Here is a 26,653-nt window from a genome sequence, read left to right on the forward strand (position 1 = left end):
GAAATCTACTTGGCAAACAACGACCATGTTTTATTATCATCATTCTAATTTGTGACAAGGAGGTGGAGGGACTATCAAGTTAGATGCAATCGTTGCCCACGTGGGACCCGCAGCCAATAAGAATACATGCAACTGCCACTGCCAACCTCCTAATATGATATGACAGCTCCCTCAATATAAGTTCCATAACCCCCCGCCTCCTCCCATCCCCGACAATGCGCACAGTCTACGAAGGCATCCTCGACATGCTCACCTTCTTCTTCAGCCTCCTCTTCTCCGGCGGCTCGCTCGCCGCCCTCGACAGCTTCTACCCGCCCCTCAACCACACTACCTACATCACCAATGCCTCGCTGGGCACCTACGGCGGCCTCTTCAATGCTCCCGCAGATCGGCCCAGTCAGACGGGCAACAGCGTCTATAATTACTGCACGATGCCCCATCCCCACGTAGACACTTATGCCCTGCCGCGCCCGGTCGCGAATCGCTCGGTTGATGCGAAGCTGGTTTACCTCGAGTATATCCAGCGGCATCAGCGGCGGACGCCGTACAATATTCTTCCTGGGGGAGAGGTATGTTATTCCCCCTCCTAAAAAAAAGCGGGTCTAATGAATGGTTCAGAACCAAGAATACGCCTGCGATGCAATCCACGCGCACCAATTCGCCGCCCCCTCAACCGGCACTCCTGCACCCCTCCAAGTCTACGGACAAGCCTACACCGACCCATCTAACCCGTTCGTCTCGAACTACGTCAACGGCTCCTGCCAGTACCCGCAGCTCACGATCGGCGGGCTCCTAGACGGCTACCAGCACGGGCGGGACCTACGCGCCGTCTACGGCGGCAAACTAGGTTTAATCCCCGACACTCTCGCGCAGAACGACAACCGCGTCTGGTTCCGCTCCAGCACGTCACCGTTGACTCAGGGGTCTGCTGGTGCCGTCCTCCGCGGCCTGTGGCCTGACTATTCCGGCCCCCTGCCGCTGCATCAGCAGGCGGGGAGCGTGGATACGATTAATCGGGGCTTTCCGTGCGCTGCGCGGGATACGATCCTTTCGGAGATTCAGAGTACGGACGAGTGGAACGAGCATATTGCTGTTTCTGCGCCGCTGAGGGATCGACTTGCGGGGATGTTTGAGGCGCAGGATGCACAGGATTGGTTGAGTACGTGGGATCACTTCGCGGATAATTTTCAGGGCCGCTTGTGTAATGGGTATGACCTGCCCTGTAGCCGGAAGGATCTCTCGCAGTGCGTTACGGAGGATCAGGCGTATGAGGCGTTTCGCGCGGGCGACTGGATGTATAATTACTGGTGGCGACGGAATCCCCGGGTTACGGAGTACATCCAGGTGATTGAGGGGATGTTTATTGGGGAGCTTGTGCGGAAATTTGAGGGTGTGAGGGATGGTAATGAACAGGCGGTTTACAATCACGTTTTTGCGCACGATGGCGATATTGCGCCTTTGCTTGGGGCGCTGGGGATTCGGGCGCTCAGGTGGCCGGGGATGGGCTCGAATGTGGCTTTTGAGATTTGGTATGTTCTTTCCATACAGGGCGACTTGGGCAGGGTGCTGACTGTGCAGGCAAACTTCTACGGGCGAGTTCTTTGCTCGGGTTCTCTATGCTGGACGGACCATTGAGACGGTGCATGGAGTGTTGGAGTGGATTCCGCTGCAGCAGTTGATTGATATCTTAAACGTGTTTGTGCCGGAGGATATTGTTGCTCTATGTGGGTGATCATGCCGACCGTCAAGTTTAGTTAGAGAGTTGGGGCAGCTGTTGAATGGTAGGAGAAGTGTATGTATAATTAAAGTCACAATGATGTTATCTACATCTCGTACGGGAAATGAACACCGCGCATATCTAGATTAACTCCCGTTGCAGGTGGAGCGCCCATCAAATATCAACTCTACGCAGCAGCAGTCCTCCTAATCTTCTGGCTCCGCCCCGGGATGACACTACTCAGATCCCCAACAGGCAGCGAGATCGGGAAATCAACAGCCTCCAGAATCTGCGTGAAGAAGATATGCCAGACGGGGAAACACAGCGCGAAGTTGAATGCGCCGCCAGCCTAAACAATGCGTTAGTCATATTGCTATGTTCAGTGGATGCCAGAAAAAGATGACTTACAAGTTGTAATTTCTCCGCCAACTCTGCATTCCCGTTGGCCTTTTGGAAGAACGAACCGGCGATGAGACAGAATGTGATGACGAGCAGGAACAGGGCCGAGAAGAGGCAGAGGTTTGTGCGGATCGAGCAGATGAGGTAGAGGAATGTGAGGAGGCCGAGGAAAAGGTAGTAAAATGCTGTTCAGGAGTGTCAGCGGCTTTCGTTGCTGCCTTGTTTGGGTTATGGCTGTGTACCTATCGTCGCGGCGTATGCTTCCGTCTGTTGTCCTTCAAAGGAATCTCCGGTGGGCGAGTAGTTCATTCCGCTGGCGAAGAATGGCATGAGTCCTCCTCCTTGCACGAGCCAGAATGTTCCTAGCAAGATCCGGTTAGGGATGCGAAGCTACTGATGATGGGAGGACAACGCACCATAGGTGAAGAAGATGGCGCAGGTAAATGTGTTTCCAATGATCCATTCGCCAATAGCTCCAATGATCTGGACGATGCCACCGAAGAAAATATAGACCGGACTGAATCACCTCATTAGCCTTGGATCAGCGAAATCAGAAGTCGCGAACATACACAAGAGCACTCCCCAACCCTCCAGCACCGCGCCATCCCATGAGCATGCAGGCGTGTGGCGTCGAGGCTAGCAAGAAGCCCATAAGACAAATCGGCGTAGGGTTGCCGAGTTTCTTCCTCAGATTGCCTTCAACAGAGGGATGCTTCGGGCTCAGGTAGAGCTTCTCAAACGTCTCGCGCGAGATGGGCAGAAAGACGCTCTCCGCCGTCTTCATGCGGTTGAGGCTGTCGTCGGACTTGTCGACCGTGATGTCGCTCGACATTGTGCTGGCTCAGCGTGTAGCAGTGTTTCCTGAAAAGAAAAGAAGGCGAAGGATGAATAGGGTGAGGCAGCTAAGCTCGTGAAGGCGCAACAACCCCAATGCTTAAATACACCCCCTTGCCTGGTTGAGGGTCTTCCCCGCATCTCTCTCCTGATCATGGCCTTGCCTGGCCAACCGCTCATGCTCCCACGGGGTTCTAGCGGGGAAGATGCGGGGGATCAGCGAGTGGCTATTGTTTCGCGCGCCTAAATTTTGGGCTGGCGAGTCGTTACCGAGGTCGACGTGGGTCTCCCAGGCCTGTTTAACCGGGGGCTTGCAATTGACGAATCATCGTGAGGGCGAGTTTGCGGAGAACTGGGGCTCTGCCTCCTATGCTGTCATGATGGCGAATTGGATCGTGGTCCTGATAGAGTTACATTGGTGAAGGGTCCTCGTAATAAACGTAGCTCACCAATGCGAACGCATGCTAGAGGTGATTATCTCACGGAGTATGTCCGAGGTGACACTGCGATTGTCATGGCTCAAATGATGCTTGCAACTATGGTTGTTTTAAGCATGATCTCGCAGACTTGGTGGAGGCATTGACCCATGGATCAGCACGCCCAAAGCGTAAGCTCTCTCGTCCGAGACGTGTCGGCACCTGAACTCCATTTCATCAGCCGGGTATCTCCTTTGAGACGAAGGACTTTGATGGCAGTCTCATGGAAGGGCGTTTCCTTGTCATCCAGCTTTCTATGTGTGACTGACGACAGTCTGTTGCGCCCAGCGCCAACTACCAAACACACTAGTACATCACGAAGTGTAATCATAGAACAGCAACCACGCCAAGTGACCCGAAAAAAATCGTTCGTGAGACGTAGAAAATAGCGGCAATGGTACATGAGAATTCGTCATGGATGAATATGTGAGTCCTTCCGATTAGCACCGCAACCTACATGCTATCAGCAGCTTCGGGCCCAATTAGCGCACTTCTGACGGTGCTACAGATGCGAGCGAGTGCCATCTTTGTGCTCTTGCTGTTTCCTGGAGTGTCGCACCGTCAGAAAGACAAAAGGGTGTTGCACTGAAGATTCATCAGGCGCCGTACAGTATAGCGTTGGCTCCGGGGAAACACCAGGTGGCGACCAGCGGCAGTGGCTCTGCGCTTACCCAGGCCTACTGGCTCGCACCTTCTCTGATTATGGGACATGAGTTGCTCCTTCCGTTGGAGGTTTCGGAATGACTCTCAAGGAAATCGCGATGAGCGGCCCTTCACAATGGGCAGGAACGCTACAAGATACCCGCATTGCGCTTTCTTTGGGGGTGGGACAGCTTGCCTCCCCCAGAGCTCAGATCGGAGATCTAACACGGTGCAAAGTTGGATATCCATGGTGCTCTTCTGTCTCCCCTCAACTCTGAGGGCCCACTCAACAACTCTGCTCTAGATGCTGCGTCGATCAGCATTCAGGAATACCTCGCACAAGAGATACGCATCCAATGCGACAATGTATCAGATATTATCTATATCCATCATACACCATTGGGATTTAACTTCTCTATGTGTCTATTCTTGTCCATACCTAGTGGAAACTCTTTACTCATTTCAACCTCGCCGGCATCGCATCCATCTCATGCCACATTTTCCGCCGGTCCGCCCAACTCATGCACATTCCTACCGTGCATCTCCGCAATATAAGCAGGCGCTTGCGCATGCGACTGCTCGAATGGATCGACTCTAACCATTGAAGGGTACTCATCGCTTCCGACATAGCGATGGTGCCGTGCTCAGACCCCCAGAGCAGAGGGGGATGTAGGTGCGTATCCAGATGTCGGTGCATATCCCGAGCTCGGGTCGTAGGGAGGGGCAGGTACAGAAACGCCAGTACCAGGAGCAGCGGCATGCTGCCCCTGGCTTGCGTCTCCGAACGAAGAAGACGAAAGCGATGCCTGCGATTATCGCGACGGCGCCGACGCCGACACCTGCGCCGATTCCGGCTTTTGCGCCGGTTGAGAGGCCGCTGTCTGATGATGCGGAAGATGTTGACTGGGATGTTGGCTGAGACGTTAATTCTAAGGTGGCGTCGTCAATGGATGTGGCGGAGACAGTTAGCATCGATGTCAATGAAGAAGTTGAGACAGAGACTGTTGAGGACGCGAGGGCGCCGAGGATAGGGGCAATTGTGACGGCCGAGTCGGTACTGCAGCAGTCCGTGTCTGTCCCGCATCACCACTCCGTCGTGCTGTCGGCGTACTATCATCAGGTCAGTTCCAGTTTCACCTGGTACAGGCAATAGAGAGAGCAAGCAACATTCCTGCCCATCGCTACAAACATCCAAACAATGCGCACTCGCCAATTCGAGCTGGTACACAGATCCCGCCAGTAAGCCGTGACGATAATCTCCTGGTCATCATCGTCCGTGGTGGTGAGGACATTCTTGCAGAGTCCATTCTCCATGAAAGCGTCAGCACGGAGACCATCGCTTGCCACACCACCGTATGGATTCGTGTGGTTCAGAGCGCAGCATATGCTTGTTTCGCCCGAGATGGAGACGCATTCCCCGTTTGCGGGGTCGTCGCTGCTTTCGTCGTTGGGGTAGTAGCACATTGCTCGCGTGGTGGCTGTGAAGGCTTAGAAGGGTGAGGCCCAGAGTGACGAGGGGGCGGTGTTTGGCCATTGCGTTGATAGTGAAATGGAGGCTCTGTGATGATTGAATGTTAGGTCGATTAGATGGGGATCATGGGGTCTTGAGGGAGGCCAAAAAGAGATTTTACTTGGACTAGGGCTTCAGGGGCAGCTGTCATTTGTTAGTCTATAGAGAAACCTTTACTCTTCCGGGGACTTCCGCGTCATTGGAGGTTCCATCTTGTTCAGCGGCACGCTCTAGGGCTTCAGTAGTCCGGTTCCTGGACTATTGACGCTATGCATGACTGTACCCCAGGTCCAGCCGGGATTACAGATCAGACCGATGCAGAGCAAACACCATTTGCCATGGATATGACTCAGGCTCAAGGTAGTATAAAGAGCAATGATCCAGGTTCACGATACAATACAGTCCTGGCTCTCGCTGTTCTACACAGGCCAGGGAACCAGGCTGAGCTTGCGCTTGAGCTGATTCAAATTAAGTTTATTAAAGCTTGGTAATCACTGATCCGCCATTCTTATAAACTTTGGTTGACCTTTCTTCACAAACTTGGGCTTGCACGAGTCAGGGGTAAATCAACCATGTGGACCGGCAATCCCAAACTTGCCCTTGATCAGCCAGGCAATTGGTGAACCATGATTTCGGCGTAAGGCTTGGCCAAAAAAACAGACAATACTGAAGTGACCAATGATTAATTGGGCAGGAAATCAATTCCTTTAGCACTCGATAACGTGTTCTTGGGGGTTTCTACATCGTTAGGAGCCGTTCACGGACACGGAGTCCGGAGCTGAGCTCTACCTACATCTGTGAGCGGGCGGGAGATGCCGACTCCTGATCCGGCAAGTGTTACGCTGCTGAAGATACATCGCTTGGAGTCTAGACATCTCTGCAAGTTTGGATGGGTTTGTTGAAGTGCAGACAAAGGTTCGTTAGTTGTCTTGTGGTGTTAATTTTTTTTTTTCCAAGCTCAGGAGTCGAGTACTCTGTGTTTTCCAAGGCCACGATTCTAGTCCCGCCTGACGTGGGGACATACAGCGGAGTATAAATGGTTGCACAACATTGCAAATGCTTGTTCCAACCTTGCCGTCCATGCAGCTCTCACCTGCAGCCCGGCCATAGCTTCCATCTGTCAAGATCCACGTGTCGATATACTTTCTGGCTGGTGGCGCACTCTTGCATGAAAGTACACATCCGCATTGGCTCTTCGGAGGGTGACCCAGCGCAGTCACAGTCCATTTACTCTGTGGAGGAGCAGAAGCGATAAAATCCAATCAAGGTGGGCGTCAGTCAACAAGTGTACGTATTCCCAATTCTTGGCTTGTTGGGCCCGAGCGCGGGATATGCGAGGTCGGACTCGATACTCCCAATCGCGAAAAGGGAGGGACATATAGGCAGCTGCAGCCTACACTGGTAATATAGGGCAGGATGTTTCCAGCAGTCCAGCTGGACCCCGCTGGCAACACGAGGGAGCCCACCATGACACCACCCTGGCAGTGGCCCCCCTCCCTCCACTCAGGGCTTGGCAGTCTCCGCATCGAAGATTTTGATGAGAAAGTGCTTGTAGCCAGACACCATGTGTTCTTATCCTGCAAAGAGAGTCAAGGACTGTTCTTTACGCATCGGTGTCTAGTTGAGTCCAGAAGCCAGCATTTCTCAAACGCCGATTTCTGATCAGTGAATCGCGCAGCAGGAGGCATGACTCGCGGGCGATATTAATAGCAGTGCGGCTGATCGGCGCTCAGGACTCACCCAGAGGACCCTGTTCAGGTTCAACGTTTTTTACGAATGAAGAGTAGAAAGTTGGTACTGAATGGCCTAGGACATTTGTTGAAGTGGGTGATAGTGACTCATATCGGAACTAGATCGGATCTCACAGTTAATCTGAGAGAAAGACAGCTAACAGACAGCTAAAAGCTGGCGATAAGGCTGAAGCTGACGGGAGCGACTACCAAAATGAGGCTGTGTGACGGACGGAGAATTCAGAAAGGATCAACCAAGCAATTTCCTGGCCAGCGGGCCTTCTGCCAGCCTCTCTTCAAGGCTTAAATCTCCTCTCCCCTCCTCTTAGCTCTCCTGCTACCCAACGTTGCCCCGTTGCCCCGTTGGTCGTTGCTTTGCCGTCGCGATGGCCCCCGGCAGTGGCACAAACGAGCATCCCGATGCTGGCTCCTCATGGAATCCATTCGACCTCGGCGACCGGCGGAATTTTCGATACGAGACCCTAAACGATGCGACCGAGCACGATGAGCCTGAACCCGAGACTGAACAGCCTAGACATGTCGGGCTGGGAATCCAGCATCTGCATCCCAGCCGGCCCTCGTCTCCCTCCAACACCCGCCCGCCCAGCTACGAGGCTGCCCATACGCCAGACACCCTAACGCCGCCTCTTCGCACGCCTTTGCATTACGCTCGCTCGGAAACCGATCTTTTGCCGGAACACAAGTGTCCGACCAAGAAAACGATTGTGCACCGTCGGTTGTCGTGGGTTCCGGCGACCATCCTGGTCCTCGCGTTCTACTCTACGATCTTGTCTGGGTTATACTTGGTGGTCGCATTTTGGAAGCCTCGGTATGGAAGGACAATCGGAGTCGATGGAAGACTGGCGGCGTCAACGGCGAGTCTGCTTAGCACCTTGTTTGCGAAGACGATTGAGTTGTCCTATGTGACTGTCTGCGTCGCGTTTCTGGGGCAGGTGCTCACCCGTCGCGCCCTCACCAAAGGATCGCGTGGGATCTCTATCTCGGATATGAGTATGCGGACGTGGATTATGCAGCCGGGGTCGTTGATCGTGCATTGGGAGAGTCTGCGATACTCGGGGTGGACGATCTTGGGTGCCATCACCTTGACTGCGACATTAGTGGCCATGCTGTATACCACCGCCGCGGAAGCTCTAGGTAGGTTCTTTCGCTTATACAGGTAGTTCAGGCTAACGAGTCAGTCACCCCCAAGTTGAAATGGAGCGATGTGAACGACCGGGTACTGGTTGGCAACGTCTACGCCTCGTTCGCCAATACGAAATATCTCACTGATAACTGCGAGACCCCGATTGCTCTCCAAGATGACGTCGAATATCGCAACAACACTTGCTTGAACATGCAGCACGCCGGGCAGGCGTACCATAACTACCAGTCCTTCCTACACAACTGGACGCTTGTCGCTGAAGGCCAGCGACCCAGCTCGACCGACCTCGCATCGCGCCCTCTTCCAACCGGATCGCTTCACGATAATACTACTGTCGCAGGAAGCTGGATTGACCGGGCGAATATGACAGAGCTGTCAGAAAAATACGGTCGCAACGTGCACAACATCACTGCTGCGATGCCGCATGGGGGTATCATTGCCGCGGCCAACCATCCCGACAACGACATTATCCAGCCAAAGGATCAGTCCGGTGAAGGAATGTACGAGCTGGAAGCATCTGTTCCATCACCGGCAGTCAACGTGCTCTGTGCCGGCATGACCGGGGAGGAGCTGGCGCCTATTGTCTATAACCAGTGGCCCAACACAGGGGGGAAATTCAACGAGGTGACTTGGACTATTGAAACGCCTGCGGACGTCCCTGACCCTGAGCATTGGACCAACCGGACAGTCGTCGACGATCTCTTTGGCTTCGGTCCAGACTACCCTGGCCAGTATGCCCCCATCTTTGGCAAGCTCCCAAAACCGCACAACACCATCCTCAACGTCACCTCGCAATATACCAACGGCGCAATTTTCCTCCTCGGCGCGAGTCCCGAAAATGTCAAGCCGGAGTACGTCTTCTGCAGACTCAAAGCCAAGCAGTCGCCCCGCTGCTCGACTCGGTACAAGGCCACGGCAAGCGGTTCCCATCTATACACTGCTTGCGAGGAGGGCCATCCGCTTCAATACAACAAGCGCATCACTGACGCCGTCGACGGAACGTGGGCAAACGACTGGATGTACATCGCGTCGGAGTGGGGGTTCACCATCTCATTGAATGCCGGTATCACTGACGGCGCGGCCGCCAACGCTCGGCTGCTCATGCAGTTCGCCCCTCAGACGGCACATCTTGACCCGGAGCTGCCATCTATAGGGGAAGCTCTTGCCGTGCTGGCGGGGAATACCCTCCTTATGAGCTCCTCCATGTCGCCCTTCGTTCCGTTCTGGAACTACACCACCCCAGAGGGAGACAACATCCTCCCCGAACCAGTCAAGCAAGCCTTTAATGCAACCCTACGCTCAGTCGAATATGCCTCTGGTGGAACGCAGCAGTGGCAAGGTGTATTCTACCCGATCCTCATCTTCGCGTTCTTCACCAGCGCGCTCTGTCTCGCGTTCATGATTCTCGAAGTCCGCGGCAAGCAAATCACCGATTTTACAGAGCCGCAGAATCTCTTTGCCCTGGCGATGAACAGTCCGTCGACTTCGAAACTGCACGGCGCCTGTGGATCTGGTCCTGATGGGCCGCAGCTAGGCGAACGGTGGTACGTCGCCATGGAGGAGCAGGACGAGCATTATTATATTCGGACAAAGGCAGAGGGCGAACCGATCCCGACGACAACGAGGGCTCCTTCGATTGAGCAAATGGAGTTGGATGACCTGGGCAAGCCGGCGGGGAGTCCGGCCATGAGAGAGTACAGGAAGTTGTCGTCGCGGAAGAGTTGGCTGTCTAGTTTCTATTAGAATAATGTATAATAAGGTCCTAATTACCTTTCATGACATGAAATATTCTACTTGTACAAGGCCAACTCAACTAACAACGTCTGCAATCCCAAACCCGACCGTCCCCTCAAACACAGCCCCAACAGACCACAGCTTCACCTCCGGAAACCCAACCCCATCACCATGATACTCCAACATCGCCTCCCCTTCCTCACCCTGCAAAGCATCCACATACGCAACACCCCACCTCCCCGTAAAACTCGGCCTAATCAACAACCACGGATTCTCGCGCCCGTGTTCGGGATCATCCGTCCCGATCGTCGCGTCCCGGCTCCCAGCGGGCCAGCGCGATTTTAGTAGTGGTGGTTGCACGATAGGGAGAGGGGCCATACTCGGGAGTGGGAGTTTCGGTAATGAGGAGCCCTTGAGTAATGCCGTGAAGAAGGGCATGTTGGGGTCTAACGGCGCGGGGCTATCCTCGGGGTGGTAGACTCGTAATTCGGTGTCTTTGGTTTTGGAGTTTGGAATGGGTCTGAAGGAGAAGATTGCGCGGTGTTTGGGGATATCTATACCATTCAATTGCAATCAGTACTACGCTTTGGATAGGAAACCCTGTAGAGCGTATACGCACTCCAATTCCGCCTCCCATTCCAGACACTCGCGTCCGTCGACACATAAATCGTACTAATGCGCATCTCCTTGCTACCACTGTACGGATTCACAGCGCGCCCCGGTAAAAGGATCAACTCGTCGTACGGGCCGACATCCGTGTCCTCGTACCGCACGATCATAATCGCCTTGAGCCATGACTTGCCGTTGAACTGCGACGCGCCCGAGGGGAGTTTTTCCAGCGCGGAGGGGTGGTATGCGCCGTCCGGGAGGACTGACTGCAGGGTTGAGGGGTTGTTGTTTGGGTTCTGGGAGTTGGATGGGCTGGATGTGTTGTTTTTGTCAACGTCGGAGTACAGGAATGTCCAGGCTTTGGCGCGCAGGGTCCAGGGGGGTGGGGCGACGGGGATCGTCGGAGATGGAGGGTGAGAGCCAGCAATTGACGGGTTTGGTGGCGGTGGGATGAATTGGGGCATTGCTGTGTATTTCGTTGCGTCCCGTAGAGCGAAAAATAGCGATCAAAGGTGATTTGGAGAAGGTTAGGTTGTCCCTTATTGTTTTGGCAGCAGGCAGATCATCCCCGCATACAAATGCAGTGACATGTGGACCGGACCGGAACTTGTATTCGGCCTGGTTCATGTATATCCATGGCTGAGTTAGCTAATTCCTTTGAAGAAGCAAAACTTTCCGGTGTACATTTACTCCGACGCTATTAAGGTAATTTTGAGAGCTGAATATGGCGTGGTCAGAACACTCATTCAACTTGTTATGACGTACATACGGCCTCGGTTCTCGTACCTCGGCCTTTGCGTCTAGGCGTCAACGAGTTCTCGCGACGGCTAATCTTTTCATAATCGAGTAATCAGGATACCGCCCAGTGGTATGGCATTTTCGGTAAGTTATGTTGTCTGTTTACGTGTCGTCATCGTCGCATCAAACAGGAGCTTAACTCAGGCGTACTTATCCTAGGATTGCTAGAAAGAAAATACCGTCAAACAAGGCACCAAAAGCAAAAGCAAAAGTAAGGTCAAAGAAATAGAAGTTAAAGATATTGATGTAGCTAATAATTATAGATTATATAATCCTAGTCCAAGAGATTATACAGGCATTTTGCGGAGTATTGCCAGAACCGTAATAATACTTGCTTTCTTACGCAGCTTTATTCTAGTATCGGTAGCCAGGATGTGTTTGTGCAACTCAAGAATACAGCCCTCTACCTCCATAGTAATAAATTGAAGATTCCTTTTGCTCGGATAAATAGTGTTTTTGAAAATATAAGATGCTGGACCAGTTGGCCTCTTCATTTTCAGCAAGTAAATTATAGGGTAGAAAATTATTTAAAGACATAGATACCCCTTGGTTTATAGGTAAGAAGTTGCTGTGAAGATGCTCTTGCAGACAGTTAATGTGCCGTCGCTGTCACGCGCAGCTAGAAGAACCAATTACCTCTCGATATCGAGTAGCGCCTCCGTCGGCGAATAGATGTATATATGCACACCTGTCTGCTCCTACGTCTCGGGTCCCAAATTCAACTTTGTTAAATTCAGTGGGTTGTGTAAAGAAAAGCTAGTCTACACACACCGCGCACCATCAACCAGAACCTCAATGCCGCTGATAATCGAACTCGCAGGCTCTGCAAGGAACAGAGCTACGTTGGCGACATCAGATGGTTCGACCAGGCGCCCAATGGGGATGGCCTCGCACTTGGCCTTGATAATATCGGCCGGCACAGGCCCGTCGGCGATGCCAGCAAACTTGTTGAGCAGGGGTGTGTTGCCCGATGTCGGGCAGATGGTGTTGAAGCGCAGCTGATCCCTGGCAAACTCCAAGGCCATTGACTTGGTGGCTGACGAGACTCCGGCCTTGGTGGCGTTATACCAGGTCTGCGTGGCTCCGGGTCGGATGGCATTCTCACTAGAAATGACAACGGTCGAGCCGGGTCCGTTCTTCTTCATCTCGGGGATGAGAATCTTGGACGCCAGATAGATGCTGCGGACGTTGACATTGAACAGGCGGTCGAACTCTTCGACGGTGACGTCGAGACCGGACTTGTTGGGATACGACCATCCTGCATTGTGGACGACAATCGACGGGGCCTTACCGAATCGAGCAATACATGTATCAAGCTATGTCCCTGATCAGTTTCAGAATCTGTGCTGGTCGCGGGGAACTTACGGCTTTCTTCCAGGTCTGTTCTTCAGCCACGTTTGCCGTGATTTGGTAGGCGCGATCTTCGGGGACACCTTCCACAGGACCATCGACAGCCTGCAGGTCCATGCCTAGCACAACGGCGCCTTCGCGGATGAAGGTCTCCAAGATCCCTCGCCCAAACCCTTGGCTGGAGCCGGAGATGAGCGCGATCTTTCCCTGGAGGCGGCCAGACATTGTCGAAAACGATTGATTTGTTGATTTGTTATTGATTCACAAGTATGCATACAATCATCCTTTATATCATGCAATACCCTTATCCTTTTTCCACGTTGTCCATATTGAGTTTATCTTTGTTCCTGTTGCTACTCCAAGTCTCGGCCCGAGAAACCCAGCGATCGGATGGCCATCCGACCTTGCATGCACCCCTCCTCGACGTTGCCCCCCTTCTTCTCCATGTTCTTATTTCTCTGCATTTTCTCGGCCCGTCGTGTGCTCTGGCAATTATGGCACCATCCACTGCTAACCCCTCCGACCTGCACCGCGCGTCCGTGTGAGTCGACCCTACTCCTGCCACAAGGCAGACAACCACGCTGACCAGAAAAAAGTGCCTGTCTGCAGTGTCGAAAAGCAAAGGTCCGCTGTTTGGTTTCCCATCGGCTCGACCGGTGCAACCGCTGCGTAGCCAACGACACCCAATGTGTCTTCACGCACCCCAAGAGGGCCAAGACCCGGCCCCAGCCATACCCACCCCCCGCCAGACGCGAGCCCATGCTTGTCCAGGAGGACCAAGGTTCCCTTGTTGAAAAGCCTGCCAACTCTGCTACTCTGGCCCCGGTCAGTGAGTACACGCCCGCGGCTCAGACGCCTATCACTGCCAGTCCAAAGACCACTCCAGTCGAATACATCCTTGAGCAGGCTCTTCATCAACAGCCGCTCATCACGAATGCGATTCGGGCAAAAATTGTCGCCGGGTTGGCGTCATTGAAGGGGAAGAGGGGCTCTGCATTCACCTTCCTAACATCAGAAAATGGGCTCTCCATCAGTGCGACACCAGACCCTGATCCTCCCGCAGCGAGGAGTGCACAACGAGAACGACAGTCCGCGGCTCCTCCAAGTACAGGATCGATCAACCTCTTATCGCTTCTTCGCCCTCTCACAGTCGAACCCCGTTCACAGTCCAACGACGTGGATGAACGCCCTATTGGCATGGTCAAAATGCCTAGCTACATGTCCTCCATGACTCTCGGTCAGACAGTTGCAGATCCAATAGAAGCAGGCATTATCAACCTTGCCGCGTCGCAGGCTCTCTTTGCGTTCTTCATGCTCCAGCTCAATGCGAAGTGGGAGTATATTCTCGATCCACGGTATGACAGTCATGACGGTGTGCGGGAACGCAGCTCGCTACTATTTTCTACGGTTCTCTACTGTGCCTCCAAGTTCACCAACTACCGTAATGGACAACTTTTACCCGGGCCAGACTCGTTTCTGTTGACCCGACTCTGTAGCGTCGCAAGAAATCTGAGCATCAAGAGCTTAGCGCAGGGTAGCAGGGCTATCGAGACAATGCAAACATTTTACCTGTTGGCTTGCTGGAAGGACGTTGATGACGATGTTTCGTACCTACACAGTGGATACGCCATTCGCGTCCTCCAAGACGTGGACTTTAGGCCGGGAAGCGGTGATAGCGAACAGACGGCGAAGTGCAGAAGAGCATGGCTGGCCTTGTTCCGGCAAGACAGGCAACAAAGCTTATTCTTCATTCAGCGGGCACCACTAGGCCAAGCAAGTGATGATCTTCGGCCTGATACCTGGCTACAGATGCCAAACGTGTTGCCGTCGGACGTTGTCGCAAGCTCTAGCGCCGACGTGCGGCGAGTTCAATCCAAACTTCTTGCTATGGTCGACAAGGCTTCAGCGACAATGTTGCCATGCCTCGTCGGTCTTATGGACGCAGAGTTAGCTGTCTGGGCTGCAAATTGGAAGAGCCGCCTTGGTGAAGCAGATAGGTCGCAGCGGGACGATGACCCATACTTGAGCCCTGGAATGTTGCTTGCCGACAAGCAGCATCTAAACACCCTTCTGAGTCTATGGGAGCACAGCGTGAAACTCAACGTCGCCTCAGCTATTCTTCGTCGAGCTTTAATGTCTGCGTTGGCGCCGAATTTGGATTCGGGCGACAGTTCTCTAGATATTGACCTGCTCTCCATCCAGAGAGCTCTCTCCCCTGACCTCGCGGGTCTTACCAGCAGCATGGATGGTGCACTTGGCACGCTGCATAGCCTCCTCAAAATCCCCGGTGAGGATTTAAGACGAGCACCGGATGCCGTGCTACTACTTGCTCCGAACGCAGCGTTGTTCCTGTGTCTTCTGCTGTGTCTCCCAGAAAATGGGGTCCTCAATGCAGCCTTCCAGGCGACAGCGGTTGGGATGATACGTAACATGAGCCAGCACGTGAGGGACTGCGTGCAATCACCGCAGGATACTGTAGCTCTACATTCTGCGTACCTGGAATCTCTTGTAGAGCTGTTGGAGCCACCAGGATCGCAATGCCCACCGTCACATCAGGATCCTGATCTCCAAAGAATATACGATACGCCGCAGATCCATGCAGACAGCGGCCGTCAGACAATTCATAATCATACACTCCAGAACACTCAGGCACTAACGGAGGGGATTTCCTTGAACAACTACGCTGCTCCTCTAAGCGCAGACGACCAGAATGTTCATCTGCAGGGCTTGGCTAATCTAATAGACGGAGACCTGTTTTGGGAAATTCCTGCGCCAGAAAATGTGCGACACAACGTTTAACATTCAGAAGACAGTGGAATTAGAGTCCCAATTGCATTCCTCCTCCGTTAACTGTTGTTGGCACACGAAAAAACACTAGACACTTCACCCTTGGCATACGATGCCTGGATGCTGATAACTGTCGCATAAGTGCCGCCAACCATAATAAGAGCCCCGATAAGGATCATGGAACATGCCATAGCGAGTGCTGCAGTCTCTCGCCATCCGTCCCGGTATACCCTGAAAGCCTGTGTAAGCCAATTCCTGGCTGATGTTACTTCCGCGCCATTCACATAGTGGACACCTTGGACAGCCTTGACGGGCCTAGTCGCAAGAAAGAAGAGAATCATAAGACCGGGAATAATGTTCGTGAGGACAGGGTTGACCAGTGCACCAACAAGGCTGAGAAAGTTGTCGAAGAAGGGCACGACACCGACGACAACGAAGCCAAATGCGACGGTTGTGAACATCGACCCACTCCAGACAATCCAATGCTTTGGCGTATTTGATTGGAGGTCAGGCGTACCTCGCAGGATGCGCACAAAGCAGTACTTGGCTGCAATGTGGCTGTATAGGACAGCAGTGACGACCAAACCTGGCAGCGCGATACCGTACGATACCTTCTTGATTAGGGGCCCGGCGGATCCCAAGGCGGGACTGGCGAGATACTGGCCGACTTTGCCGTACACGATCGACGCGATTGTAATGCCGGTGAGGACAATGAATGACTGTCCGCATGCGAGGGAGCGGGTGAATAATTCAGGCTTTTTCATCTCGGCTGAGACGGAGAAGAATGTGCCCGATGCACCCACGGCAAAGAGTTGGTTGGAGATAGCCCGCATGGCTTCGGAGAATGTTGTATCTGGCAGAACGCGGACAGCAAGGTCGACGGGGCCTGGGGGTGCTGCTGCTGGATGATCTTGGGCGAGACAAGCTATGGCAACGACCCATATACCAGTGATTATCCCTGCCACGCCAATCCAACTCAGCCAGGAGACCCTTTCCAGAGACCTGAATCCGGTGCCCAGGACAAATGCTGCAGCGCAGGTGACGGCGACGAAGATCATAGTGCACGCTCCATGATCTGATAGTGCGTTGAGTGCGACTGAGGTCGTGAGCATTGCAGCCCCAGAGACCAACGCAAGATAAATATAATAGATAACACCGACCACTTCTCGCCCTCCCTTGCCAAACATTACCTCCGTAGCATCGCCAATGTTGTGCATCTGGGGGTAGTATTGCCTAGCATTGCCGCACACGTAGCCGGAGACCGTTGTCATAAGGGCAATGGTGATGAAGCACAGCAGGCCGAGGAAGAAGCCGAGGGTGTGGAAGGTAGAGGGAAGCCCCAAGACACCGAGCCCAATCTGGAATTTGGTGACAATTATGGCCGCCCCCTGCCACGAGACACCCCGGAAGTCGACCTCTGCCTCCTCGGTCGTGAAGAGGTCCCGGGGTGGCTGAGCAGTGGGCTTGTGCAGGTCCTGGCAGCCACCCTGGGCCACATCAAGGCCATCATCCAAGGTCGTGGACTTTCCGATTTTCTCCATCGCATTCAGAGGTGAATGGTGAACGGTCTGTGAGCTGGAGACGAGGGGTCAGGAAATGGGCCATCTATAAGGGCATCAAGCTCATCATCTCGGGCCGGCCTAAAGTATAGGTATCTATGCAAGGGCACTACCGGTCCGAGGTGACCGCTTATCTTCCAGCCAAGTCCCTCCAATTCCTTCGCAGTGATCGATTTTGTTGCTGCGAATTATGTTGATGTGAGGTTTGGCACCATGTTCTTCAGGCAGGGGCTAGGATTACGTCCCTCGAGACTTCTCTCATCCTTTCATACTCGGGCTAGTTCAGCACAGTCGCATTTCAGAATCCGGTCAAATGGCATTTTAACCTTCAACAGAAAGCTCGCATACGGTGCTGGCGGTGCATCTCTTGCCTGTGTGGGCCTGCTTTGGAAGGGGCGTAACCCAAGCGATGTAGACCTCGACGACGATCCGCGGGACAGAAAAGCTCTATCGACGGTCCCGCTGGGAAAACTCGTGTCTGGCTGGGTGTGAGTAGCTCCTCCGTGCTGCTTCTATTCTTCATGCTCATTTGATCTGACATCGTCAGCGCCTTTGCATTCTGCTCATCACCAACATGGGTTGACATGAGCGAGCCGCTCTACAATATCCTCCTGCGTATTCCAATCATATCTTCCATTGCCAACGCCTTTATCATGCGAACATTCTTCAACCAATTCCTCGGCGGCGAATCAACTTCAGAGTGTATCCCTAAGATAAAAGCTCTTCGCGACGAAGAAGTCGGCACTCTACTTGGGTACAACATTGAGGCTGAATTGGATGGGTCCAGTAAAGATATTCAGCTTATCCGTGCCCAGACGGAACACGTTCTGTCTTCTATAGAGACCCAGGGAAAGCTTTCTCGGAGCTTCTGGCCTGATACCTCGACGACCGGTGGTGACAATCGCTGCTGGGTCCGAATCAAGGTTACCGGTTTGTTACCTAATCCTGTTGCTCTCTACCACGGTTCGAATGCTATACTGCAGTCCCGAGAGCAAAAGGGTCTTGACAAGGACGTCCCATATCCAGGACTGCCTCATGATGGAGACTGGGAAGCAGCATTAAGCGGAAAGGAAGTAACAGAGCAGGACTGCGAAGAGCTGATCAACCTGCGCGCCACTCTCGAGAAGATCGCGACAAAGGCCAGGGAAAATAACGTTCGCATTGTGATCGACGCTGAGCAGACATGGTACCAGCCGGTCATTGATAGTTTGACCGACGAGCTGATGCAAAAATACAACACCCTGGATGGACCGGCTACCTGCATTGCATCATTCCAGGCATACCTACGTCGATACCCCAAGCTCCTGGACCAGCAGATCAAACGCGCAGACGAGAAAGGCTACAAACTTCTGTTCAAGCAAGTCCGCGGTGCGTACATGGTAACTGAAGCGGCCCGGTGGAAGAAAGAAGGAAGAGAGGGTCCAGGACCGGTGTGGCCGTCTGTGGAAGAGACTCATGCTAGTTACAACTACGGAGTCACCAAGGCCATTTGCACAATGGCCGAGCAGATCAAAAGGGATGGATACTCGCGGATCAGCGCTGTGCTGGCGACTCACAACTCCATTAGTATTGATCTTGCCATCAGGTTGCTGGAGGAGCACGGGTTGGCGAAGCGCGTGGGAGATGATCAAAGACTGCTCTTGTCCAGCGAGGCTGCTGGCAGTATTGCCTTTGCTCAGCTTTATGGTAAGGTTCCCTCTGTCCTGGGTACGGCAGGCTTCTAATGCGCAGCAGGGATGAAGGACGATCTGACTAACAAAATCACTGGATCTGTGGCTACGGATGGAGGGTTTCCGCTCGTCGTCAAGGTAAATATAATACCTCTTCCAACTGCCGGCGGTGCTAACAGTTTGCATGGTCAGTCAATGAGCTATGGAGAGCTAAAGGAATGTCTGCCCTTCCTGGCCAGGCGGGCGACCGAAAACAAAGCGGTGTTGGAAGGACGAGGGGGTGCTGCTGCTGAGCGGGTGCGACTCGGGCGTGAGATCCAAAAGCGTTTGGTTCCATTTAGCTCCTGATCTATCCGAGTAGTCTCTGTAGATAGCTGTCATAGTCCCGGACCGAGAGAAGCGGCCCGAGTAATGGTACACAGCAACTGTGGCATCGCATAAGTAACAGCATCGTCCATGCTCTACTCTCACCAATTTGAAACCTTGTTGCCATTGAACAATTGTTACCCAAAATTCAAACATGTCATCTATGCTCCAGGCCGAACCAACCAACGCTGACGGGGTATGTGCTTTACTATTGTAATCCGGCAATGCTGACCTTGTCTCAAAAGTTCTCGTACGAACCGGGCTCCAAAGAAAGGAAGCTTCTAACGGCGGCTCTGGCAGATATGGAAAAGACCGCCACCGAGATCCCGAGTATAATAAATGGCGAGCGTCGGTACACGGGCCAGAAAAGCAAGCAGACTAACCCCTGGAACCGCCATGGGCAGCCTCTGGCCGTGTACTATGAGGTTGATTCGTCGACAATCGAGAATGAAGCAATCCCAGGTGCCCTCGAAGCTCGAAAGGTCTGGGCCAACATGGCCTTCAAGGACCGAGCAGCGATCTATAAACGAGCAGCCGGCCTGGTCGCGTCTCCCAAGTACCGGTGGAAGCTCATGGCAGCAACCATGATCGGACAGGGCAAGACATGCGGGCAGGCAGAGGGCGACTGCATCACTGAAGTCATTGACACGCTGAACTTCCATGTCTACTTTTGCGCGCAGCTGTACCAGCAGCAGCCCTCCAAGCAATTCGAGTCGTCAACCAGCAGACTCGATTACCGGCCGCTGGAGGGCTTTCTGCTTGCGGTTTCGCCGTTCAACTTTACAGCCCTAGGGGCTCATATAGCCTTCACGCCCGCCATCTTGGGCAACGTTGTCCTGTGGAAACCGTCCCCCATGGCGGTCCTCTCCAACTACATTCTGTACCAGATCATGGAGGAGGCCGGTCTGCCGAAGGGTGTTGTCCAGTTCCTTCCCGTGGCGAATCCGATTACAGTAGTTGACCCGGCGCTGTCGAGTCCGCATTTTGCTGGGTTGCACTACACTGGCTCGTCTGCTGTTCTAAGGTCCCTCTGCACTCAGATCGGCACCAACACTTGCATCTACCGAAATTTCCCGCGCATCGTTGGAGAGAGCGGAGGGAAGAACTTCCATCTCGTGCACGTTTCCTGCAAGGACGATGTAGACTGGGTGGCATCGGCAGCTGTTCGGTCGGCTTTCGAGTTCCAGGGTCAAAAGTGCAGTGCTCTGTCCCGGCTGTATGTTCCAAAGTCCATGTGGGATGAGGGTCACCTAAAACGTGCGCTACTAGCGGAGGCAGCGAAGATGACCCATGGCGGCGACGTCAAACAGCTCCATCATCCATTGGGGCCGCTGATCTCCGAGGCGTCTTATGAGCGGTTCCAGCAGTTTGTCGCTCAAGCCCAGGAAGACGGTCACGAGCTGCTCTACGGAGGAAACACTGACGGCACCCGAGGCCTCTTTGCTCAACCCGCCATCTTTGCTGTCAATCAGAGCAGGGAGACGCAATGCGAGCTCATGACCAAGGAGCTCTTTGGGCCGCTTATCGCCGTGCAGACCTACGACGATGTTTCACCAACCGGCTTCACACAGGTCTGTGAGCTCATCGACCAGAGTTCTGAGTACGGCCTGGCCGGATCCGTCTTTGCGAGAGATCGGACAGCTATCCGAGTTGCCGATGAGAAGCTGCGAGACTCGGTAGGCATGTTCGTCATCAACGACAAGAGCACCGGGGCCATCATCGGGGCTCATCCGTTTGGCGGCGCCAGGTCTAGCGGAACAAACGACAAGGCCAACTCGGTCAATGTCCTGGTCCGGTTCTCGAGCATTCGCTGCGTCAAGGACTCGTATGTGAGCGGGAGCAGTACCCTCGGCCCTTGCCATTTTCCAGAGTAGTTAGATAGCGAACGCACAATTGTATTCGGATAGCTCTCCGATCTTTTCTTGTTCTCGGCCCGTGAGATTGTACCAAGTTAAATAAACTGCTTTCCATGCACAACAAATCCTGTACTCAACGTCAAACATGGCAGTCAGCACAGAACAAACCGTCGCCGTCATCGGTTGCGGTAGGAGCATGGCACCCAGCAGACAAGCCACGCTGACTGTTGTACTATCTAGGCACACTGGGAACTGCAATCGCCGCCGGCATTCTCGAACCAAAAGAACCTTCCGATCTCAGAGTCCGGCGACTCATATCCACCGTTGGAACACAGCCTTCAAAACAGCGAGTCGAGGACGCACTTTCTAAGCACCAGTCACGAATCACGGTCTTCACGCAGGAAGAAAATGTCCGTGCCGTTGAAGAAGCCGACGTGGTGATACTCGCCGTCAAACCTTTCAAGCGAGCAGCTCTCTTTGCTATCCCTGGGTTCCAAGAGGCAATCCGTGGCAAAATGATTCTCAGCATCATGGCAGGAATCACGACAAAAGAGTTGACTCGCCTGACCTTCGGCGAAGACCTTTCTCCAGACGATGCAGCCTCACTTCAGGCCGTCCGGGCCATGCCCAACATGGCGGCCCGGATCCGTGAAGCGGTGACGCTGTACACGCCCAGCATCGGCACGACTAAGGAAAACATCAAAATTGCCTCATGGATTCTCGGCCAAGTCGGCGAAGCGCAACAAATCCCCGAGACCTCGTTCGACATCTGTGCGGTTCTTGTCGGGTGCGCAGGGTCATTGCTGCTGCTTGCCATTGACGGCCTGTTGGATGCAGCAGTGGCTGAAGGGGTAAGAAGGCCCGAGGTTCAAGACCTCGTGGTCAACAGTGCAATCGGCATGATGAAGCTTGTTCCAGCTGGTGACCATCCCGGCGTTCTACGGGAGAAGATTGCATCCCCAGGGGGATGTTCTATCCGGGCGCTATTGGAGCTGGAGAGACTGGGTGCTCGGTCGGCCTTTACCAGGGCTATCATGGCGGCTGCGGAGAAGTCGAAGGCCATGTCCTCTTCTTGATTAATTGTGTGTATTCCGTATATAGCCAGTGAATTGTCACAGTTTAATCTCGGCCCGGAGATCTCCTTCTCGGGCCTGGGAGTAGATAGTGCCGTATATAAACCACTTTTGATCCCCTCCAAGATGTCTATCCAACTTCCAACATGTCTTGCTCCACGCCCCTGCGTCTCGCCTTTCTCGGATGCGGTCAGTTAAAGGCTACACCGTACAGTTCTCGTGCAGTTCTCATCTAATTCCTGGCAGGTCACATCGGCCAAGCGCTCTTAGGGGCCCTGCTTCCGGCAATTTCTCAACCTGGTAGTCTCGTCTCTGATATTACCGTCGCTCTGAACGGTCAGGAATCACAATTGAAACTGAAAGACCAGTACAAAAACAGCCCTCAGCCAGTCAATTTTGTGTACAAACGCAACAGGGAAACGGTCGCCCATGCAGACGCAATCCTGCTCGCCTTTCCACCCGACAAGATGCACGACGTCCTCGGCGCCACGGGCATGAGAGAGGCGCTCAAACACAAACTCATCATCAGCGTCCTAGCGCGCACTCCAAGGACCCAACTCGAGCAAATCCTACAGGACGGTTCAGCATCCTCGCAAGTTCGTATCGTCCGCGCAATGCCCACCATCGGCGCACAAGTCCACGAATCCGCAACCCTCCTTGCTAATGTTGGGGACCCCAATGCATTGGAATTCAGTTCGTGGATATTCAACTCGCTCGGTCGAGTCTTTCGTGTCTCTGATGACGCTTTCGACACCGCAACTGGGATGAGTGCTGTCGCCAACGCACTTACCACCATGGCGGTCCAGGTCATGGCTCGTCATGTTGCCCGCGGGGGAGTTCCAGTTGAGGAAGCTGTTGGCATTATCTCACAGTGTATGCGCGGTACAGCGACCATCTTGCTTTCAGGGACTGCGCCTGAGCAATTGCAGCGAGAGTTGTCACTACCGGGCAGCATCACCGGAGAGGCCGTCAGGGGACTTGAAAATAGTCAGCTGTTCAACTCTCTCGAGGAGGCTCTTTCGGTTGCGATTAAAAGAGCCAGGGATTATAATAGATAGAAATATCACTATACCTGTGTTGTTACCATTGAAGGCAGATTAGAATCATGCGTCGAGCAGATCTAGGGTTCCAAATGTATGTCTCAGAAACATGCCTTGCTCATTCTATGACAAAAGCAATGTCTCCCGTCTGAATACCTCTTCTACACAGTGCGGATGCCGTGTGTGAGATGCCCATATCGTGGTCTCGGATAGGGGTCCGGCCACCCTGAGACTATGTACTAACCGGATACAGTCTCTACCAAGATACTCTACATCTTTACTTCAACACAATGTGAATGCGTGTCATTCTATCACTGGGTACCTCTCAAAGGTCCGAAATACAGGCTACAACGCCTCAAATCCGAGCGCGGAGCGAGCTCCCTTCAGTTGCCTGTCGCCATAGCCGTGGCAAAGGCCCGTCCAGTCCGTACAATGGATCCAGAGGAGGAATAGGCACGGAGTCACTCAATTTTACCAGCGAGCTGGTTTCCTCTGGGTGTTTGAATCCGTAGTTCATATCGAAGCGGTGGCCGGTCGACTCTAGGATGCCCTTGACATGGTTAATTTTGCCATCGACCATCTGGCTCGACTGTTGTTTACTCACATTCGGATACAGTCCAATGAATTCGTAGTCGTCCCATGACTCTAGAGAGGCGTGGCATATTCCTGCCTACCACTGATTTTAACTCCGCATAACAGCTTCAGGGAAGGGGAAAGCTTACAGGCAAGACAAAAACATCCCCTTTCTGCACTGTCAACTTCATCCCATAGGGGCGGCCTTGACGGTCAAACTCAGGGTCTTTGGGCCCGACACCGAGCAGGTATGTTGACCCCCCTTTGATGATACCGTAGCACTCGTGACATTGCGTGTGGAAATGAGGGACTTTATACGTCTTCCACTGACCCCCCTTAATCCAGCCATTCGGCTCAATGATGTTCAAGATGTTTCGCGGGCTTGTATTGTTCAGCGCATTGCGATAAACAAGGATTGGGAGTTTACTGTTTGGGACATGAGGGGCAGGAGAGAGGAAGTACTGCTCGGGTTCAACTTGATGGGCTGACATGACTGCAAGAGATTGTGTCAGGCGGCGAATATTGCTGTGAAGATGGTGCGCTAAATGGGGTCTTATCTGTCTATTCGGAAAACCGTCCGATATATCTCGGCCCTGGGTAGGCATGCCCGGCGAATGGGATCCGAGTGGTGCATGGCTATCTGTGGTCTGGACCTCAAGCAATAACCCAACACACCGAATCCCAATCCGAAGAGTCAACATATCCTTATGAAGCATATAATAGTCCAGGAAAAGCCAGAAGGTCATGAAGGAAACGACATAACATCGCAATCATGGCTGCTATACCCGTTATTGCTCCAAATGACCTTGAAACCAAAACTCCCGCCGTGGCCGTGGTAGAAACCGCTTCTTCGACGGCAGAGAGCATCAATAACGAACTATTGCACGAGAATCCCAACCCAAGTACAGCAAGCTATCATGACGAGAGGCAGTACAACTTCTCCACGCCGTTGATATCCGAGCGCGCAATCGACCAACCACGCCCTCTCAAGGTGATTTACATCGGAGCCGGTATCTCAGGGATTCTGGCTGCAATCAAGTTCCGACAAGCAGTGCCCAACCTCGACCTCATAATCTACGAAAAGAATCATGAGCTCGGGGGCACCTGGTATGAGAACAAATACCCGGGATGCGCATGTGGTAAGCAACACCTATAAACTTGAGGGTCATCGTATTCTTACGCTATCAGACGTCCCATCCCACAGCTACCAATTAAGCTTTGAGTCCTGGACCGGCTGGAGTCATTTCTTTTCCGGTGCCGAGGAGATCCTAAAATACTGGAAGCGCGTTGCGCACAAGTACGACGTTCGAAAACAGATCCGCTTCCAGAGCCGTTGCGTCGGTGCGCGCTGGAATGATTCCACTGGGAAGTGGTTCGTCCAGATTTCGGATGAATCGGCACCAGGTCGGGTCTTTGAAGACTCTGCTGATGTACTTATTACCGGGACCGGGTTGCTCAATAAGTGGAAGTGGCCGTCTATTCCTGGGCTGCACAGCTTTAAGGGGAAGTTATTGCATAGTGCCTCCTGGGACGAGAGTTATGATATCGAGGTAACCCTATCTGCCCAGGGCTTGTTCATGTGCAGACTCTGATTGTTTTCAAGGGCAAGCAAATCGCTGTCATTGGCGCCGGTAGTAGTGGCATCCAGATCGTGCCGGCTCTCCTGGACAAGGTCAAAGGGATGGACCACTACGTGCGCGGCAAAACGTGGATCTCGAGCCAGCACGGTGGGCAGCGCTTATCAGCGCGCACTAACGGCAAGGGTGGTAATTTTGCTTACACAGACGATGAAAAGCAGGCCTGGCGAGCTGATCCTGCGTCCTATGTTGCATATCGCAAGGAGCTAGAGCTGGAGATGCAGACGCTCTACGCCAAGTCCCAGAGAGGCAGTGGTCTACAAAAGCTCTCACGGCTCCAATACCAAGCAGATATGGAATCTCGGCTGCGAGAGAAACCAGAGCTTCTTGAGAAGTTGCTGCCGGACTTTCCGCCACTCTGCAAACGCCTTACCCCCGGACCAGGGTATCTAGAATCTCTTACATCGCCCAAGGTCAACGTCATTACGACACCGATTACATCTGTTGATTCAACAGGGGTGATAACTTCTTGCGGAACACACCGTCCCGTGGACGCCATTGTCTGCGCAACAGGGTTCCAAATTGGAGGAGGATTCCCCATAATCGGTCGAGACGGAGTAAATCTCCGCGAAAAGTACGAACGGCAAGCAGAGTCATACCTAGGCCTAGCAACCGACGGCTTCCCAAACTTCTTCCAGTCTCTAGGGCCGAATTCCTTTCAAGGAGCCGGAAACCTTCTAATCACAATAGAGCAGATTCACAGTTATTTCGCAGAGTTGCTCCGACGAATGGCGTACGATAATATCGGGCGTGTGGAACCGAAGCGAGCAGAAGTCGAGCGATTCACGGCGTTCTGCGAGAAATACTTTGAACGCACAGTATACAGCGCAGCGTGCGCAAGCTGGTACAAGTCGTCACCGCCGGGGGCATCGCTTGAGGAGAGAAAGAAGGGGCGCGTTACTACACTGTGGCCTGGAAGCAGCCTGCACTGCCTAAAAACTTTAGAGAAAGTAAGATGGGAGGATTTTGAACTACAGTCTTATGACGGAAACGAGTTTGGCTGGTTTGGGAATGGATGGTCACTAGCTGAAAGGCAGGATGAGATTGATACGGCGGGCTTGACGTCCTATCTAGACGAGACTGACTTTGTGGATGACGTGGACTATAAATATTAGGCTGGCGTTGAGATGT

General features: G+C 53.2%; 13 protein-coding genes across 13 annotated transcripts; 7 read left to right on the top strand and 6 right to left on the bottom strand.

The window, feature by feature from the left end:
• Window positions 1–208: 208 nt before the first annotated feature.
• Window positions 209–1,791, top strand: BDV17DRAFT_272548 (histidine phosphatase family protein). Its single transcript, XM_073758907.1, has 3 exons — window positions 209–569; window positions 619–1,529; window positions 1,579–1,791. The coding sequence occupies exons 1-3, from the start codon at window positions 216–218 to the stop codon at window positions 1,730–1,732; spliced, it is 1,419 nt and encodes a 472-aa protein (XP_073612063.1). The 5' UTR covers window positions 209–215; the 3' UTR covers window positions 1,733–1,791.
• A 113-nt stretch (window positions 1,792–1,904) lies between these two features.
• Window positions 1,905–3,043, bottom strand: BDV17DRAFT_300399 (putative plasma membrane ammonium transporter (Ato3); the record flags this gene model as incomplete). Its single annotated transcript, XM_073764051.1, has 5 exons — window positions 2,686–3,043; window positions 2,533–2,633; window positions 2,359–2,478; window positions 2,126–2,301; window positions 1,905–2,066 (listed from the first exon to the last, which is right to left on the bottom strand). The coding sequence occupies exons 1-5, from the start codon at window positions 2,946–2,948 to the stop codon at window positions 1,905–1,907; spliced, it is 822 nt and encodes a 273-aa protein (XP_073612064.1). The 5' UTR covers window positions 2,949–3,043.
• Window positions 3,044–4,680: 1,637 nt separating this feature from the next.
• Window positions 4,681–5,532, bottom strand: BDV17DRAFT_294623 (uncharacterized protein; the record flags this gene model as incomplete). Its single annotated transcript, XM_073762881.1, has 2 exons — window positions 4,681–5,125; window positions 5,258–5,532. The coding sequence occupies 2 exons, from the start codon at window positions 5,530–5,532 to the stop codon at window positions 4,681–4,683; spliced, it is 720 nt and encodes a 239-aa protein (XP_073612065.1).
• A 1,781-nt stretch (window positions 5,533–7,313) lies between these two features.
• Window positions 7,314–10,272, top strand: BDV17DRAFT_187771 (uncharacterized protein). Its single transcript, XM_073755050.1, has 2 exons — window positions 7,314–8,463; window positions 8,508–10,272. Exons 1-2 carry the CDS (start codon window positions 7,695–7,697, stop codon window positions 10,211–10,213), a joined length of 2,475 nt encoding a protein of 824 aa, XP_073612066.1. The 5' UTR covers window positions 7,314–7,694; the 3' UTR covers window positions 10,214–10,272.
• A 463-nt stretch (window positions 10,273–10,735) lies between these two features.
• Window positions 10,736–11,484, bottom strand: BDV17DRAFT_272553 (uncharacterized protein). Its single transcript, XM_073758908.1, has one exon. The coding sequence runs from the start codon at window positions 11,275–11,277 to the stop codon at window positions 10,768–10,770; it is 510 nt and encodes a 169-aa protein (XP_073612067.1). The 5' UTR covers window positions 11,278–11,484; the 3' UTR covers window positions 10,736–10,767.
• An 837-nt stretch (window positions 11,485–12,321) lies between these two features.
• On the bottom strand, window positions 12,322–13,453 carry BDV17DRAFT_187790 (NAD(P)-binding protein). The gene is made up of 2 exons (XM_073755052.1): window positions 12,977–13,453; window positions 12,322–12,927 (listed from the first exon to the last, which is right to left on the bottom strand). The coding sequence occupies exons 1-2, from the start codon at window positions 13,184–13,186 to the stop codon at window positions 12,373–12,375; spliced, it is 765 nt and encodes a 254-aa protein (XP_073612068.1). The 5' UTR covers window positions 13,187–13,453; the 3' UTR covers window positions 12,322–12,372.
• Window positions 13,454–13,455: 2 nt separating this feature from the next.
• On the top strand, window positions 13,456–15,760 carry BDV17DRAFT_284072 (uncharacterized protein; the record flags this gene model as incomplete). The annotated part of the gene is made up of 2 exons (XM_073760471.1): window positions 13,456–13,502; window positions 13,558–15,760. 2 exons carry the CDS (start codon window positions 13,456–13,458, stop codon window positions 15,758–15,760), a joined length of 2,250 nt encoding a protein of 749 aa, XP_073612069.1.
• Window positions 15,761–15,783: 23 nt separating this feature from the next.
• BDV17DRAFT_187788 (transmembrane amino acid transporter protein-domain-containing protein) lies at window positions 15,784–17,590 on the bottom strand. The gene has a single exon (XM_073755051.1). The coding sequence runs from the start codon at window positions 17,287–17,289 to the stop codon at window positions 15,808–15,810; it is 1,482 nt and encodes a 493-aa protein (XP_073612070.1). The 5' UTR covers window positions 17,290–17,590; the 3' UTR covers window positions 15,784–15,807.
• On the top strand, window positions 17,406–19,446 carry BDV17DRAFT_187795 (FAD-linked oxidoreductase). Its single transcript, XM_073755053.1, has 4 exons — window positions 17,406–17,795; window positions 17,855–18,993; window positions 19,042–19,115; window positions 19,170–19,446. Exons 1-4 carry the CDS (start codon window positions 17,521–17,523, stop codon window positions 19,323–19,325), a joined length of 1,644 nt encoding a protein of 547 aa, XP_073612071.1. The 5' UTR covers window positions 17,406–17,520; the 3' UTR covers window positions 19,326–19,446.
• Window positions 19,447–19,497: 51 nt separating this feature from the next.
• Window positions 19,498–22,275, top strand: BDV17DRAFT_284075 (Aldehyde/histidinol dehydrogenase; the record flags this gene model as incomplete). The annotated part of the gene is made up of 3 exons (XM_073760472.1): window positions 19,498–19,539; window positions 19,589–21,168; window positions 21,501–22,275. 3 exons carry the CDS (start codon window positions 19,498–19,500, stop codon window positions 22,273–22,275), a joined length of 2,397 nt encoding a protein of 798 aa, XP_073612072.1.
• A 143-nt stretch (window positions 22,276–22,418) lies between these two features.
• Window positions 22,419–23,330, top strand: BDV17DRAFT_294632 (pyrroline-5-carboxylate reductase family protein; the record flags this gene model as incomplete). Its single annotated transcript, XM_073762882.1, has 2 exons — window positions 22,419–22,461; window positions 22,519–23,330. The coding sequence occupies 2 exons, from the start codon at window positions 22,419–22,421 to the stop codon at window positions 23,328–23,330; spliced, it is 855 nt and encodes a 284-aa protein (XP_073612073.1).
• A 337-nt stretch (window positions 23,331–23,667) lies between these two features.
• BDV17DRAFT_294633 (cupin domain-containing protein) lies at window positions 23,668–24,376 on the bottom strand (the record flags this gene model as incomplete). Its single annotated transcript, XM_073762883.1, has 2 exons — window positions 23,668–23,982; window positions 24,035–24,376. 2 exons carry the CDS (start codon window positions 24,374–24,376, stop codon window positions 23,668–23,670), a joined length of 657 nt encoding a protein of 218 aa, XP_073612074.1.
• A 281-nt stretch (window positions 24,377–24,657) lies between these two features.
• BDV17DRAFT_300403 (flavin-containing monooxygenase) lies at window positions 24,658–26,637 on the top strand (the record flags this gene model as incomplete). Its single annotated transcript, XM_073764052.1, has 4 exons — window positions 24,658–24,720; window positions 24,817–25,024; window positions 25,074–25,435; window positions 25,489–26,637. 4 exons carry the CDS (start codon window positions 24,658–24,660, stop codon window positions 26,635–26,637), a joined length of 1,782 nt encoding a protein of 593 aa, XP_073612075.1.
• Between the last annotated feature and the right edge of the window lie 16 nt (window positions 26,638–26,653).

This window comes from Aspergillus undulatus, assembly GCF_047715775.1.
Source record: "Aspergillus undulatus strain CBS 261.88 unplaced genomic scaffold BDV17scaffold_56, whole genome shotgun sequence".
NCBI lineage: Eukaryota > Fungi > Ascomycota > Eurotiomycetes > Eurotiales > Aspergillaceae > Aspergillus > Aspergillus undulatus.